The sequence below is a fragment of the Protopterus annectens genome, chromosome 9.part0, assembly GCF_019279795.1.
Source record: "Protopterus annectens isolate FY-2018-M chromosome 9.part0, PAN1.0, whole genome shotgun sequence".
NCBI classification, from domain to species: domain Eukaryota; kingdom Metazoa; phylum Chordata; order Ceratodontiformes; family Protopteridae; genus Protopterus; species Protopterus annectens.
Genome location: NC_056743.1, coordinates 799159313 through 799173286, shown reverse-complemented (window position 1 = coordinate 799173286; position 13974 = coordinate 799159313). Strand labels below are relative to the sequence as shown.

Sequence of the window (13974 nt, the reverse complement as noted above, 5' to 3'; positions counted from 1 at the left end):
GAGTTATGTGTCTCGTGATTAGTGTTCTGTTGTGGTGGTCAAGTGTGTTTCTGCCATGGAGGTCTCTGCTGCTTGGGTAGATTTTTATTGAGAGCCTCTGTGAAGGTGGGTATGTGGTTTGTGTTTTTATGTGAAGGCAGTGCTGGTGTGTGTTCTGGAGGGCTATGTGTTCCATGTGGTGTGGTGCAAGTGTTGACCTTCTCCTCTTGACCAGCTATTCCGGTCTTGGCTGGGGAGTGTGTGGCTTCCAGTTTGGATATATAAGTGCATCTCTCACAAGTCTGAGTATTGGGAAGTAAGAGGAGAGGGTTGTCAGTGTACATGAAGCAGTTGCTACATTGCCTCAGGATGCCCACGTTCACCAGGTTACTAGGAGAATGCACAGGGAACTAACATTTAGACATGCCTGGAGATGTGGGCATTGATAATAAGTACTGGATCTGTTTACTTGTAGAACGTTTAGTGCTGGTAGCACTTTTGTGTGCTACAATACTTGCTACAAGAAGTCTGGTAAAGTGATAGACTAATAAGCTAGTCTAAGTGCAGGAAAGGAGAGAACTAGTAGATCTAAGGGACAAATTGAAGAGCAGACTTTGGCACCGCTCAGGAGCTTACAACAGTCCTGGATACAGCAAGTCTGTATCTGGACTAGACTAGTTACAGGCGGGAAACAAGAGCAAACGCGGGCTTTTAAACCATAAAGTTGAGGGAGATGGAAAAACTGCCCAAATGGCCAATAAACTACAATTTCTGGGCCAGAATCCACTCTTCTTGTGGTAGATAGGCTACTTAGTGCTTCGAATATAATGTCACAAACTCTCTCTATTTCTAAGAATAAATGCTCTTACCTCTTAAAGCCTTCAATCAATGATAATGCAATTTCTTGAGCTGGCATTCATCTCTGCTGCCTCACTTCCAGTTTCAGTGATGACCAAACATCCTCTGAGCTGCCACTGCACTAGAATTGGGATGTGCACTCATAATCATTGGTGAGACTCATCACAATTAGCATAGTGAGTTTTGGAGGAGGAATGAGGTTTAAAAGATGGCAGAAATTGAACAATTTATGTACTGTTGGTATGATTATATTGTATAGAACAATATATTTGATGTGTAATGTTTGTAAATGTGAACTTGATAATATGGCTTGATTGATTTAATATAAATGTAAGTTTGCCTATTTCACGAGTGATAATTCAATAAAGGTGTTTAAAAAAAAACAGAAAAGCTATTTTCCTTTGTACTCTTAGAAAGTTGTGAGATTACCAAACTTTGCATTAGCATGACTATAACTGGTGGTTGTGTGTGTGTGTGTGTGTGTGTGTGTGTGTGTGTGTGTGTGTGTGTGTGTGTGTGTGTGTGTGTGTGTGTGTGTGTGTGTGTGTGTGTGTGTGTGTGCGTGCGTGTGTGTGCGTGTGTGTGTGTGTGTGTGTGTGTTAGGGTATGGATGCTTTCAACTGTCCCAAATTTTACAGAGGGTTCCTGATTTTTTGCCTTGTATTTTGGTCTGTTTCACTTAAAGTAAATCAATGAATAAATGCAGCCTGTAAATAATGGCAGGCATTTAAGTTTCAGTCATAACAGCCTTCAGAAAAAAAATGATTTTCGAACAACATTTGAAGCATATAAGAGCAGTTTCTGTCTCTGATCGTGGTCCTTTTCCCACCATTACCGTTCAACTTTCTCCTTGACTCTTGAGCTAAGAAGTTGAGGGTTTTGTGTGTGGCAGGGGTTGCAGTGGACTGCACAGTGAGCCAAAAAGATACATTCCTTTATGGCATTTATTTCTTTATTCATCATTTATTTGGTTGCAATCAAACATCTGAGAAAAGCAATCTCAGCAATATAAATAATTGCAATCAATGGGTATGGGGCTATCCTTGATGAAGCTGATCATGTGTGTGTGTGTGTGTGTGTGTGTGTGTGTGTGTGTGTGTGTGTGTTTGTGGTGGGGTATTGCAATGCATCTAAAACAGCAAGTTGGCCATCATATTTTTTCATTTTCCATCACAGTCAGACATCAGCATTATGCTCATTAATTGTTTGTCTGGGGTGCTCTAGGCAGGATGTGTGGGACATGGTGGTCCTCTGTGAAGAAATTAGTGTTGCCATTTAGTACACTTTGGTCTGTGGTTGTGTTTTTGGGTGTGATTCCTTATGTGGAGAATCTGCATGTACTCCCTGTCTCTGTGTGATTTTTATCTATGTGCTTTGGTTTCTTTTATACTTTCATAGGCGTTTACTAGGCTAACGACCACAAGGGCCTTTTTAAGCCTAGCCATGTATCCCAAATCATTGACAAGTTCTGATACCCTTGATAAGTGTAAGCATGGGACTGGGAGATGAACCATTTACAGGTTACCTGTTTGCATCAGAGGCATAGGTGCCAAACCAGGGATGAATTTCCAGTTTCCCTTCCAATTGTCCAAGTTGCACTTGAATTGGATTAGTTAGGAACTCTGCTTCACATGGATGTGTTCACATGAATGTGAAGGATGCCTGTTCCATAGACGGAGTAGTCTCTGGGATACATACCTATCTCTCCAGCAGGTCCTATTTATATCACAGGCAAGGTTTAAGTCATTAGAACGAGTCATTCTGGTACTGTTTGTTTTGTGCATATGCAGGACATCCATCAGAGTAGGATCTGACAATGCTCTGCATGCCAGGCATAGATCTCCCCTCAAAAGTCTGTAGGAGACAGAATACAGGGATAGGGCCTTGAGGCAGTCCGCATAGAACATATTACTTATGCTCTGTATTCCTTTAGTGAGGAACCTCTGTGGACATTCCAGTTGTTGGATATGCCTGGTAAGGTACATACCAATGGGGGCATTGTACTCATTGATAGGTCTGATGAATACCAAATGCAGTGGAACAATGACTTCCTTGGACTTAGATGCCATACCTTTGTTTATAAGTTCCGCAACATAAAATTATTTCCTCACCAGTGTAGACACATGATTATCAAATGCTAGATTACTATCTATGTGTGTCCCTCAGTCCCTGACTACTGAGTCAATTCTAAGGGGTGTGTTGTCTGTTAGTTACCAGGGATGGATGACTTTCCAAAAGATACTATTATGCATTTCTTAGCATTTACTTTTAGTCCATGACTCTGACACCACTTGTTTGTCTGTGTCAGCCCTTCCCAAAGAACATTTGTGTCAGTGTGAGATTCAATGACAGCTCCTAATTTGCAATCATCTGCAAATTTAGACAGCCAAAGATCTCTGACATTGACCTTGACTTCTGAGAAGTAAATGCCAAAAAAGGAGCAGTCCAAGGACTGATCCCTGAAGGACTCTACTTGTGACTGGCCTCTTTGCAGAGGTGGTTTCCCCATTTCTAACTTCCTGGGACCTGTCTGTGACCCAGTTGGCTATCTACCGGGTGACATATGGGTTTGTACCTAACCTCCTGAGTTTGTCAACAATGCCCTAGTTCGGGAATGTGTCAAATGCCTTGGCCAGGTCAAGGTAGGCAGTGTGAATAATTTTTCCCTCATCCATTGCTTTGATGACCTTCTCAAAGAAGTCCACCAGGCTAAATAGGCATGACCTGCCCTTGACAAAATCAAACTGGGTTGAGTCCAGTGCCTAGAGGTTTACTATATCTCTGTTGATCATCTCCATGATAATTCTTTCCATGGCCTTACATATAAGACTAGTGAGACTTGTGGGTCTGTAGATTCCAGGGTCTGTAGATGGCCCACCTTTGTGCAGAGGGATGACTGTTACTTTTTTCCATTCATGAGGCATGAAGCCTGTTTGGAGGCTACAGTTAAATCGTAATTCCAGAAGCCCTGATAGGTCACATTTCATGCTATTTAGAAGGCATCCTGGAATATTGTCTGAGACCATTGATGCAGTGTTCTTGGTGTTAGAGAGAGCATTAAGGACCTCTTCCCTAGTGATAGTAGGGGGAGTTATATTTGATGGTATTTCCTGAGGGAAGGTTGCGGGAACTCCCAGACCCTTAGCTGGATAATATATGACTCTGGCCATATCTGCGTTTACTTTCATCCTAATAATATGACAGCAGAAAGGTACATAGAAGATAACTTTTTTGAGAGGTAGAAAGGCAGGCAGTATTCCTAGATAGGATTTATATATCCTTACAAGCATTTGCCCTCTCAGTTTATTGGGGAACATTTTGTTAGCTTTAAACATTAAGTTTTAGACACAACAGATTTTTTTCTTGAAATGAAAAATAAGACTACATTTCTTTCATTACTCATAATATTTTTTCAGACAATCATTGGAGCAAAAGGTTGAAAGAAAGCTCTATGATACACCTCAGAGCATCTAGGACCCTACGACTTCTGGAGATCTAGTGACCCCCAGACCTCATGCTTAATTCAGGTACTTCATCTAAGCTTATTAAAGTGGAATGTTGTCCAGTTAGGCTTTGTTAAAAGGAAGGGGAAAGGCTAAAAAGAAAGACAAGGAGTGAAGAAAAACAAGGAAGTAGTAATGTATCTGGGTGGTATGGCACCAGGATGAGAGAAAAACGGGGCACTGGAGAGGTGCAGGGGTGACCACGGTGCAATGGGGACCCATGGAGTCCTGTGTCTAAGACTCCATATCACCCAAGGCTTGCCTTGTTCATTGCAATCAGATGCTGGCGGTGTATATAGTCAATAACATAGTCAGAAAATATGGGTGAGGTAATTTGTAGATGAAACTGAATGACTCCCATCTGTTGTTTGATCACAGGCAATAGTCATGACCTGTCATAATACAACTCCACCACATTCCAATTAGCCCATGTGTATGTATCTGTATATATCTATATCTATATCATATATATATATATATATATATATATATATATATATATATCTATTTTGTGTGTATGTGTGTATCTTTATATATATATATATATATATATATATATATATATATATATATATATATATATATGGTTGTAGGTCAGAACAGCGAACACTCACATGAGCAAATGCTTTTGAAACCTATGAATAAGGGCAAAAGCTCTTGTGATTGAACATTCTTTTCTATGGAGTTTTTGCCAGCAGGGTCAGGGAATTTGCCCTTACCCTACTGTTGTGCAGTTTCAGAGAAGTTATATGTAATTTGCAGGGAGGGTGTTATTGGTGTAGCCCCCCCCCACCCATGGTGGGGTTTAGTTTTTCAATCTAAAATAATCATTCTTTCTGTGTTCACACTTATGAGAGACAAATATATATATATATATATATATATATATATATATATATATATATATATATATATATATATCCATCTCTCTCTCTCTCTCTATATATATATATATATATATATATATCCATCTCTCTCTCTCTCTATATATATATATATATATATATATATATATATATATATATGTGTGTGTGTGTTTGTGTGTGTGGTGTGGGATACAGGGGGTACTCTTGCCACCTGTAAAAAGCAATTGCTTCAGGCTGTCCTACTTTGAAGTTAACAGCTTTTGAGGATTTGTGGCAAATTCAACTCTAGATTTGCCTCCATTTTTCAACATCTTCCACATATCACTTATGAGTATATTCACCTATTTAACTACCTGCCCTGACCATGGGAAATTCTGAAAAAATGCCTTGGAAAAAATTTCCTCTAGTCTATTTATTTCATCTTGGCATTTTGCCTAAAATCAGCCTTTGGGTTACTTGGACCTATTTACTTAGCAAACTAAAATAGACATGTATTTAATTGAAAGAGGTATATGGACTTACAGACTAAGAAAGGAAGCATTTTTTTCTTTTAAAAGAAAAATATTTTGAATCCACCAAATTACATTTTTTTTTCTTTATCTTCTCTCTGTTTTCCATTTATACTTCACAGGAAGATGAAAAAATGACTGAAATTGAAAATGAAAAGTTGAGCCAGATACCACTCGAAAACAGAACTTTACTGAATGTTCCAGGAAAACAGACCATCACTAGGTGAGAGTCAACAGCAAGTAGAATGCAGAGTTCATGTGTGTGCATGTGTGCGTATGCATGTGTGCGTGCGTGTGTGTGTGTGTGTGTGTGTGTGTGTGTGTGTGTGTGTGTGTGTGTGTAACATATGCAGTAGAAATGCAAATACATATGTAGTTCTCAAAATATAGACATATATTCCAACACTCCCAAACACACAAATAAACACACACACGCACACACACACACACACACACACACACACACACACACACACACACACACACACACACACACACACACACACACACACACACACACACACACACACACACACACACTCATGTGGTATAGAAGTACTTCCAAAATTAAGATAATACCATTTCCCCCGCCACAAAAAACATTTAACTTTTGTTACTCTGTAATCCAGCCCTATAGTGCAAAGGGATAAATCCCGTTGGGCCTCAGATGACCCAGGTTTGACTGGCAGCATATGTTTTGGAAGGAATGGACTAGAGGTAGTATAGGAGTGAGCAGCTGATGCTGCCTTGCCCATCATGGGGCAATGGAGGCTGCCTAGGCTAGCTATGATAGAAGTATTATCCATGCTACAAACTGTATACCCCTCAGGTTGTTGCACATGTGCTTAAATTCACGTGCATCTATTGCAAGCAGTAATTGCAGAGCATGCAAGGCTGCCTCTGGGTGGTAGCAAATTAGAGCATACTCCATGACAACAGCATGATGCTGTACCAGCATCATCGATCTCCTTACCACCCTAAGGTGTTAGGTCAGGATAAACCCAGGGGAGGCTAAGGTGAGTCTTGTAGACCCACTGAACTAGAAGAGAAGCTGGTGACATCTGATGAGCTGATGATTAGTGGTTCCTCATCACTAGGGTGAGAGTCAGACTGCATGGGGCCATCATTCAGAAAACCATTGGGGTGGTTCATTATTTTCTGCTTAGTTTCACCAGCATTCGTTAGGCTATTTGTGGAGGCCATCCCCTCACTTAAGCGGCATTGCCTAAAAGCAGACCTGCACCTCCCAGCATGATCCAGTCAGTGGTTCCCCTGTCTGTAACAGGGAAATCACACCGCCCAGTGTGCCCCTAAGCTCTGAGTGTGGGCAAACCACTCTCACTTCCATAAGAGGTGAGCAGAAACAAAAAAACAAAAAACAGCAGAACGACAATACTCTCCTTCTCAAAAATTTATTGCGTAAGCGTAATCCATATTTTATACTTTTGGTGTTCAGGTGACATTCACCTGTCTAATTGTTTAAGTTTCAAAGTGCACATAATGGAAGCATACTCATTGAGGCCAGTATACAATGGTGTGTTAGTCCTTTGGTTGTTTTTTTGTAAGTTTTAATTATTTGTTTCTTCTTAGTATTGAATGATTCATTATTAAGATATATTGAATTTGAATGCATTATTTTTAACGATGATTTTTAGAGTGTATAGCTTTAATATTTTATTGCATTTCCATGAGTTGATTGAGCTGATGACATTTTTAATTAATGAATTAGTTGTGTATAAAAACTTTTGCATTCAGCAAAACAATGTCTGAAGAAGTTTGGATATTGGTCTAAATGAAAGCGCTTACGCAATACATTTTTGAAAAGGAGTGTATTGCCGTTCTGCTGTTTTTTTGTTTTTAACAGTTTTTGTCGTTTGTACTGCTTTTATATAAGAGGTGAGCAGGCCAAGCCCCTTCCCTCCTTTCCTTCCCTGCCTGGCTCTTCCAGTGCACGAACCACTAATTGAACCCTGGTTGTCTGGGTAAAAGTTAGAGTGTTATCCCTCTGCTCAATGGAGCCAGGCATGTATTAAGAAAACATAATGGTTTATATGGTCTAATAACTATTTCTGGATTGCCATAGATGTTAATTTGTTGCACACCAGTATTCTTAATAACACTGGTGTAGAAGCTCTGTACTTCTTTCTTGGTTCAGGTCCCACTGCCTCATTTTTTTGTGAAATTGCCATAATCATTCTCTTTTCCTGTTTCATGGCCACATGTATTGATGAAATGTGAAGCAGCAATGGATACGAGCTTGGCCCCATCTTATGGCTACTCTTTCACTAGGCCCCTGCAAAACCGAATATATGTATAGGCCTGAATATTCTGCAGAAAATGTAGTACTGCAGTTACATTATATAAATTTACAATATTTATTTTTTTTCAATTTCTGGTGCAAGTTCTAACTGTTTGCATATTTACTTGAAAAATGAATTCTTTGACTTGTTTATTTCGACTAAAGAACTTTATTATTGCTCTTTAAATGCTTGTGGCTAATGCTATATTTACTAGTAAGTGACTATGTCTCTTACCTGTGTACCAAACTATTTAGTATCAACCTAGGCTGAGCCTGACATTGGTCAATACTGATCAGTGCATTACTCTGGTAAACAAATCTAAATAAAGAAATTAAATAAAATGAATAAAACCTTTAGAGTGATGACTGCTAATAGAGCTATTTGTTACTATTTATATCTTTAAAGGCTGATATGTTTTAAAGATAACAGCAAGATGTGTTTTTTAGTTTTATTAGTTTTTAACAACTGGTAGCATAGTGCCTCAAAACTTGGGAAGGAAAGACTCAGTGTTGGTGATTCAACATTTACCCCCATTCTGAAAATATTTCCTCTGCTTCAGGCCTGAATCCCTTATTTGTTCTTTTTTGGACAGTCCCAGATGTGATCCTTCACCAGATATACCCACTGACTCTTTGGGAAGTGTACATCCTTTTAATCTGTTTTTAGTTCCAAAAAAGCAAGGGCTTTGTTGGGAAGCTTTGGTAGAGGAACTCAAAGACATTATCAATGCAACATCTGAAGAAGATCCCTAACTATGGAACTGTCTGTGGAATGAAATTAGCATGTAGCACTTATATCCTCCTGCCAGGTGCTGGACATTTCACCACCCCCTTTGAGAGGTGATCTATAAGGTAAAATTTCCCAAATCCTTCACCCTGGATTAGAGAGATAGTTATCAACCTCTTAATCCTATCCCCCAGGCCAATCCTATCAACTCTCTGTTTTGAACATTTTGTGTGACTGTTTTCACACAAAACGATTCTCATCAAACTTCAATTAATGTTGGTAATGTTGCACTGAAAGGCACTGGGTTTGATCTGAGGTGGTTGAAATCTTGGAGAGCCTTTGATTATAACTCGGAACTTTAGCTAGGTAGTGTAGAGCACATTAGGAGTTGCATGACATGGTTATTACTCAAAGCAGCAGTGTGCAGTTACTGTATACCCTTAAAGTCAATCAGCCATTGCTTATAATGGGTACCAAAAGATGGAGTTGAATTCCGTAATGCTCATTCTGTTAAACCAGTTGGCATAATGGTTAAGGTATTTACCTCCCTGACCTTTGAGCAATGCCTGCTTGCAGTTTGCATGTTCTCCCTGTATCTCTGTGGGGTTCCTCCCACCTCAGAAAAACATACTGAGTGTTTCCATCTCAGACTCAGCAATGAGTGGTGTGTGAGTAGCAGCACAGACTCTACATGGTGCCCTATAGGGAGGAAAGAGTTGTACACACCAACCACTTTGGGCATCTGCTGTGGTGCACAGTATCCTCAAGATAGGAAAATGTGGATCACAGACTGCACACCATGGCAGTACTAGCCACTCGATGGTGTAAAATATGGCTCAAGGTGATTTGGTCATGTTGATTAATGTGGCCAAAATGGGCATGGGTATTTGCCAGTGATAAGTGGGTTGAGGACCTTGCCTACTCCGACCTATACCAGTGACCCATGCTAACAGTGGGAGAGGTAATTGTGTCCCTATTGGACAGTGTGTACCCGCCACAAAGCCCAGCAGCCCTAGGTCAATAAGCTCCCTCCCGGATGTTGTCCAGTTGCCCAGCCTGGGTTACCTTGGATAGCTCTGTTGAGCAAAAGCTGGACATAAAACCAATTAGCCTGCCAAACATGAACTAAGAATTACTACACTTAGTTTAGGTTCATTGACAGGATGGAGCTTAAAAATGGATGACATGATGGTATGGAGGAAGTTGGACATCCTAAGTATCCAAGAGACAAGTTGGAAGGCCAATGCAACAAAGCCATTTGGCTTGGGATCCAGAATCTACTACTCAGCAGGAGGAGGGGCTAGAAATGGTGTGGGAATTGTGGTGAGAGAGAGGCTTCAGAAGGCAGTGAGGGATGTCATTAGAATTGATGATAATCTCATGGCAGTCAGAGTCCTGTGTAAGGGTAGCACCCCAAGAAAAGGAGGAAATAGATAGAGTTGAAGAAGAGATGCAGAGCTTCAAAATAGCATGTGTGAGAACTACAGAACAGATATGTGTCTAAACCAGCAGAGTTGTGATAGTTAGAACCTAATAACCTAATAAAGCAGGAAAACAGGAATTGGTGTTGATAATGGGTGAACTGAATGTACATATTGGGTCAGACAGAACAGGATATGAGGACTGCCTGAGTCCACATGGATGGAGCAACAGGAATACAGAAGGAGAGGCCATTCTAGATTTCTATCTGGCAAATGGCATGTTAGTAGCCAACACATGGTTCAGAAAGAGAGACAGTCACAAGATCACATAAAAGAGTGGCCAACATGCAACTCAGGTAGACTTCCTCCTAGTACGAAAAATGGAGTGGGGTAGAATCAGTGACTGCCACAATCATTTACAAGCAGTGGTCAGAAAAGGCTGTATGGCCAACAGAGACCTTGCTGAAGACCTGAAAGTTGAAGGGAGAGAAAGTACAACAGTTCAAGGAATTACTCAGTAGTCTAGCACCCCAAGAAGAAGAAGAAGAGGAAATAGATGGAGTTGAAGAAGAGAGGCAGAGCCTCAAAATAGCATGTGTGAGAACTACAGAACAGATATGTGTATAAACCAGGTATGGAAGAAAGGTATATAAGGAAAGCTGGTGGTGGAATGCAGAAGTCCAGGAAGTCATTAAAAGAAAGGAGGAGTGCAGGAAAAAGTGGAAGATAGGAAACACGGACCAGGCTAAAAAAGACAATTGGTTGGCTAACAAAAAGGCAAAGAAAGGAGTTGCAATAAGCAAAGAAGAGGGCATCAGAGGCACTCTACCAGCTTCTAGAAAGTGACTCAGTAGGTGGCACAAAGAAACTATATTATGTTGCAAGGCAAAGACAGAAAGATAAAGATGATAGTCAGACGCCCTTCATAAGGGATGCCAGCAATAACCTGCTCACCAGTCCTCAGGACATCAAAGGTTGATGGAAGGAGTACTTCCAGCAGCTTCTAAATGAAGAAAACCTCACAGAAGCTGTACTGCCTCAGACACAGCCTACAGTGAGATAAGAGGAGGAGCCCACCATAAAAGAAGTAAAACCAGCACTAAGGAAACTGAGGTCAGGGAAAGCAGCAGGCTCAGATGAGGTCATAGCAGATATAATAAAGATGCTGGGTGAGATAAGGGAGAAATGGTTGCTGGGGATACTCATAGCAGTGTGGAGAGAAAGACATATCTCAGATGAGTAGACAATAAGCATAGGCCTCAAGCTCAATGCCAAAAAGTGCAGTGTCATCCCCTTTGGTAAAAACTCTGTACCCATGAACTACCACATAGGCAGCAATCTACTTAACACTGAATGCGTGATAAGAGACCTTGGGACACAGGTGGACAGTAGTCTCTCCTTTGATAGTCACATCGCCACAGTAGTCAGGAAGTCCTTCTACGTTGCACACCTCATCATAAAAGGGTTCTCATCCAGGAAAAAAGAGGTCATTGTTCCCCTCTACTCGTCACTCATTAGACCCATTATAGAGTACAATGCCCCTTTTGAAATGTACCTCACAAGACATCTGCAGCAGCTGGAAAGACAACAGAAGTACCTCACAAAGAGGATTACTGGCCTCAAACAAATGCCCTACACTGACCGCCTCAAAAAACTCCAGCTTTACTTCGTAGCATATCGCCTACTCCGAGGTGATCTCTGCCTAACATATAAAGCTATGTCAAACCCAGAGCTGTTGGACATGCTACACCTAAAGAAATCCCAATCCCTCCGAGCTACACGCTCTAGGGACCTAAACCTTGTCGCCACAATAAACAGGACATGCTGGAGGGATAGATTCCTGTCCCAGAGACTTCCTATAGTCTGGAACAAAATAGTCAATAAAACTGTTCACCTCACGCTGGAAACTTGTCAAAGCCAGCGAAAATTATAGTGAGAAAACACAAGTTTTTCATTCTTAGAACAAATGTATTTGCAGAAGTGGGGTGTTGCCATGGGCACACCCTGCGCTAATACTTATGCAAATTTGGTGGTCAATTTTTGGGAAAGAGAACATTTGTTTAATAATGACTTATATAAAAAAATATTACTATATACTAGATTTGTGGATGATATCTTAATCATTTGGGAAGGCACATTAGAACAATTTGAAAGCTTTATGAAACATCTAGAGAGTACATCTAGTTTTCTAAAGTTTACAATGGAGGCATCATATACAGAGGTGAATTTTTTAGATCTAAATCTAAAAATTAGTAATGGGAAAATTATTTCCACGTTATACAGAAAAGAATGTTGGAAAAATGCATTGCTCAGCTTTGATAGCATGCATCCGAGGTATGTTTTTAATGGCATTATAAAAAGCCAGTTTATGAGATTGAATAGAATTTGCAAAGAAAATCAGGATCTTAAATTTCAAGCAGATAAAATGGAAGATTTGTTTTTGCAGAGGGGTTACAATAAAACATTGGTTAAAGGAATTAGAAATCAAGTGGTTAGAACAACAGATAGTGTGAATATATTAGAAGTAGGAAATAGTCATCAGTGTTATAATAAAAAAATATTTTCAAAGTACCAAGAAAAAGTTCATTTTGTAACCACTTTCACCAATGATAATAAAAAGATCAAAAAGATTATAGGTGATCATTGGCAAGTGTTAACAGTAGATGACAGAACGCTGAAATTAGTAGGTGAAACTCCTAGTTTCACCTATCGGAACAGCAAGAATCTTAAGAGATTATTATGCAAAACACATATTAGGAAGGCAACAATGACTATAGAGCCCAATATGAATTTGGGCACATTTGCATGTAAACACTGTAGTATGTGTAAGTATATTACAGAAGTACAAATGTATGTGCATCCAACCATGAATTATTCATTTGCACCTAGATTCTATGCATCATGTGATACTTGCAATGTTATTTATTTGGCTACTTGTGAACATTGTTCGGCATTTTACATAGGGCTCACTAAGAGAAACTTCAAAAAAAGAATATACAATCACATATACGATATCAAGAAAAGTAATGAAGCCAATGCTTTGGCAAAGCATATAATTGAATATGAGAAACATAGTTTTAAATTTAGGGTTTTACAAATTGTTGACAATAGCAATAGAGGGGGTGACTTAGTAAGTATATTAGAACAAAAGGAACTACAATGGATATTAAAAATGAGAGCACATTATCCCCCAGGATTAAACCAGTATGTTCCTTTGAAACCAGTTTTAAAAAATAGAAAGTAACATATCATTCATTGTATTTTATTTATGATGTTATGTTACACAGTGGATGTAACATATTTATATTTTATACATATTTTATACATCATTTTAATATACTTACATTCATATATATAGTTATTAAGATCTATATATAGATTGGTAAGGTTTGAGCACATAGCACTTTAATTTAATAGATGAACAATATAACGTTTTAGTCTTTAGTCCGAGCCATAGCAGGATTAAACCAGTATGTTCCTTTGAAACCAACTTTGAAGCATGAAAAGTAACATATCATTCATTGTATTTTATATATGATGCTATGTTACACAGCTGAGGTAACACATTTATATTTTATATATATTTTTTATATATTATTTTAATATATTTATATTTATATATATAGTCATTAAGATTCACATATAAGTTGGTAAGGTCTGAGCACATAGCACTTTAATTTAATAGATGAACAATATAATCATTAGTTTTAGTCCGACCTGTAGCACAGTAGCCTACGCTTAACTTTGTTTTATACGTCATTTTATTTCTTGAAAGTTAGCTTGGCTCTATGTATAAGAGATAAGCTGCATAT

At 39.2% G+C, this 13974-nt stretch overlaps 1 protein-coding gene across 1 annotated transcript in view; it reads left to right on the top strand.

Moving 5' to 3' along the window:
- SLC4A8 (solute carrier family 4 member 8) overlaps positions 1-13974 on the top strand; it is a 1419216-nt gene that overhangs the window by 1330726 nt on the left and 74516 nt on the right. Inside the window, exon 23 of the mRNA XM_044082169.1 lies at positions 5838-5938. Coding sequence (XP_043938104.1) covers positions 5838-5938 — 101 coding nt within the window. The remainder of the gene's footprint in view (positions 1-5837; positions 5939-13974) is intronic.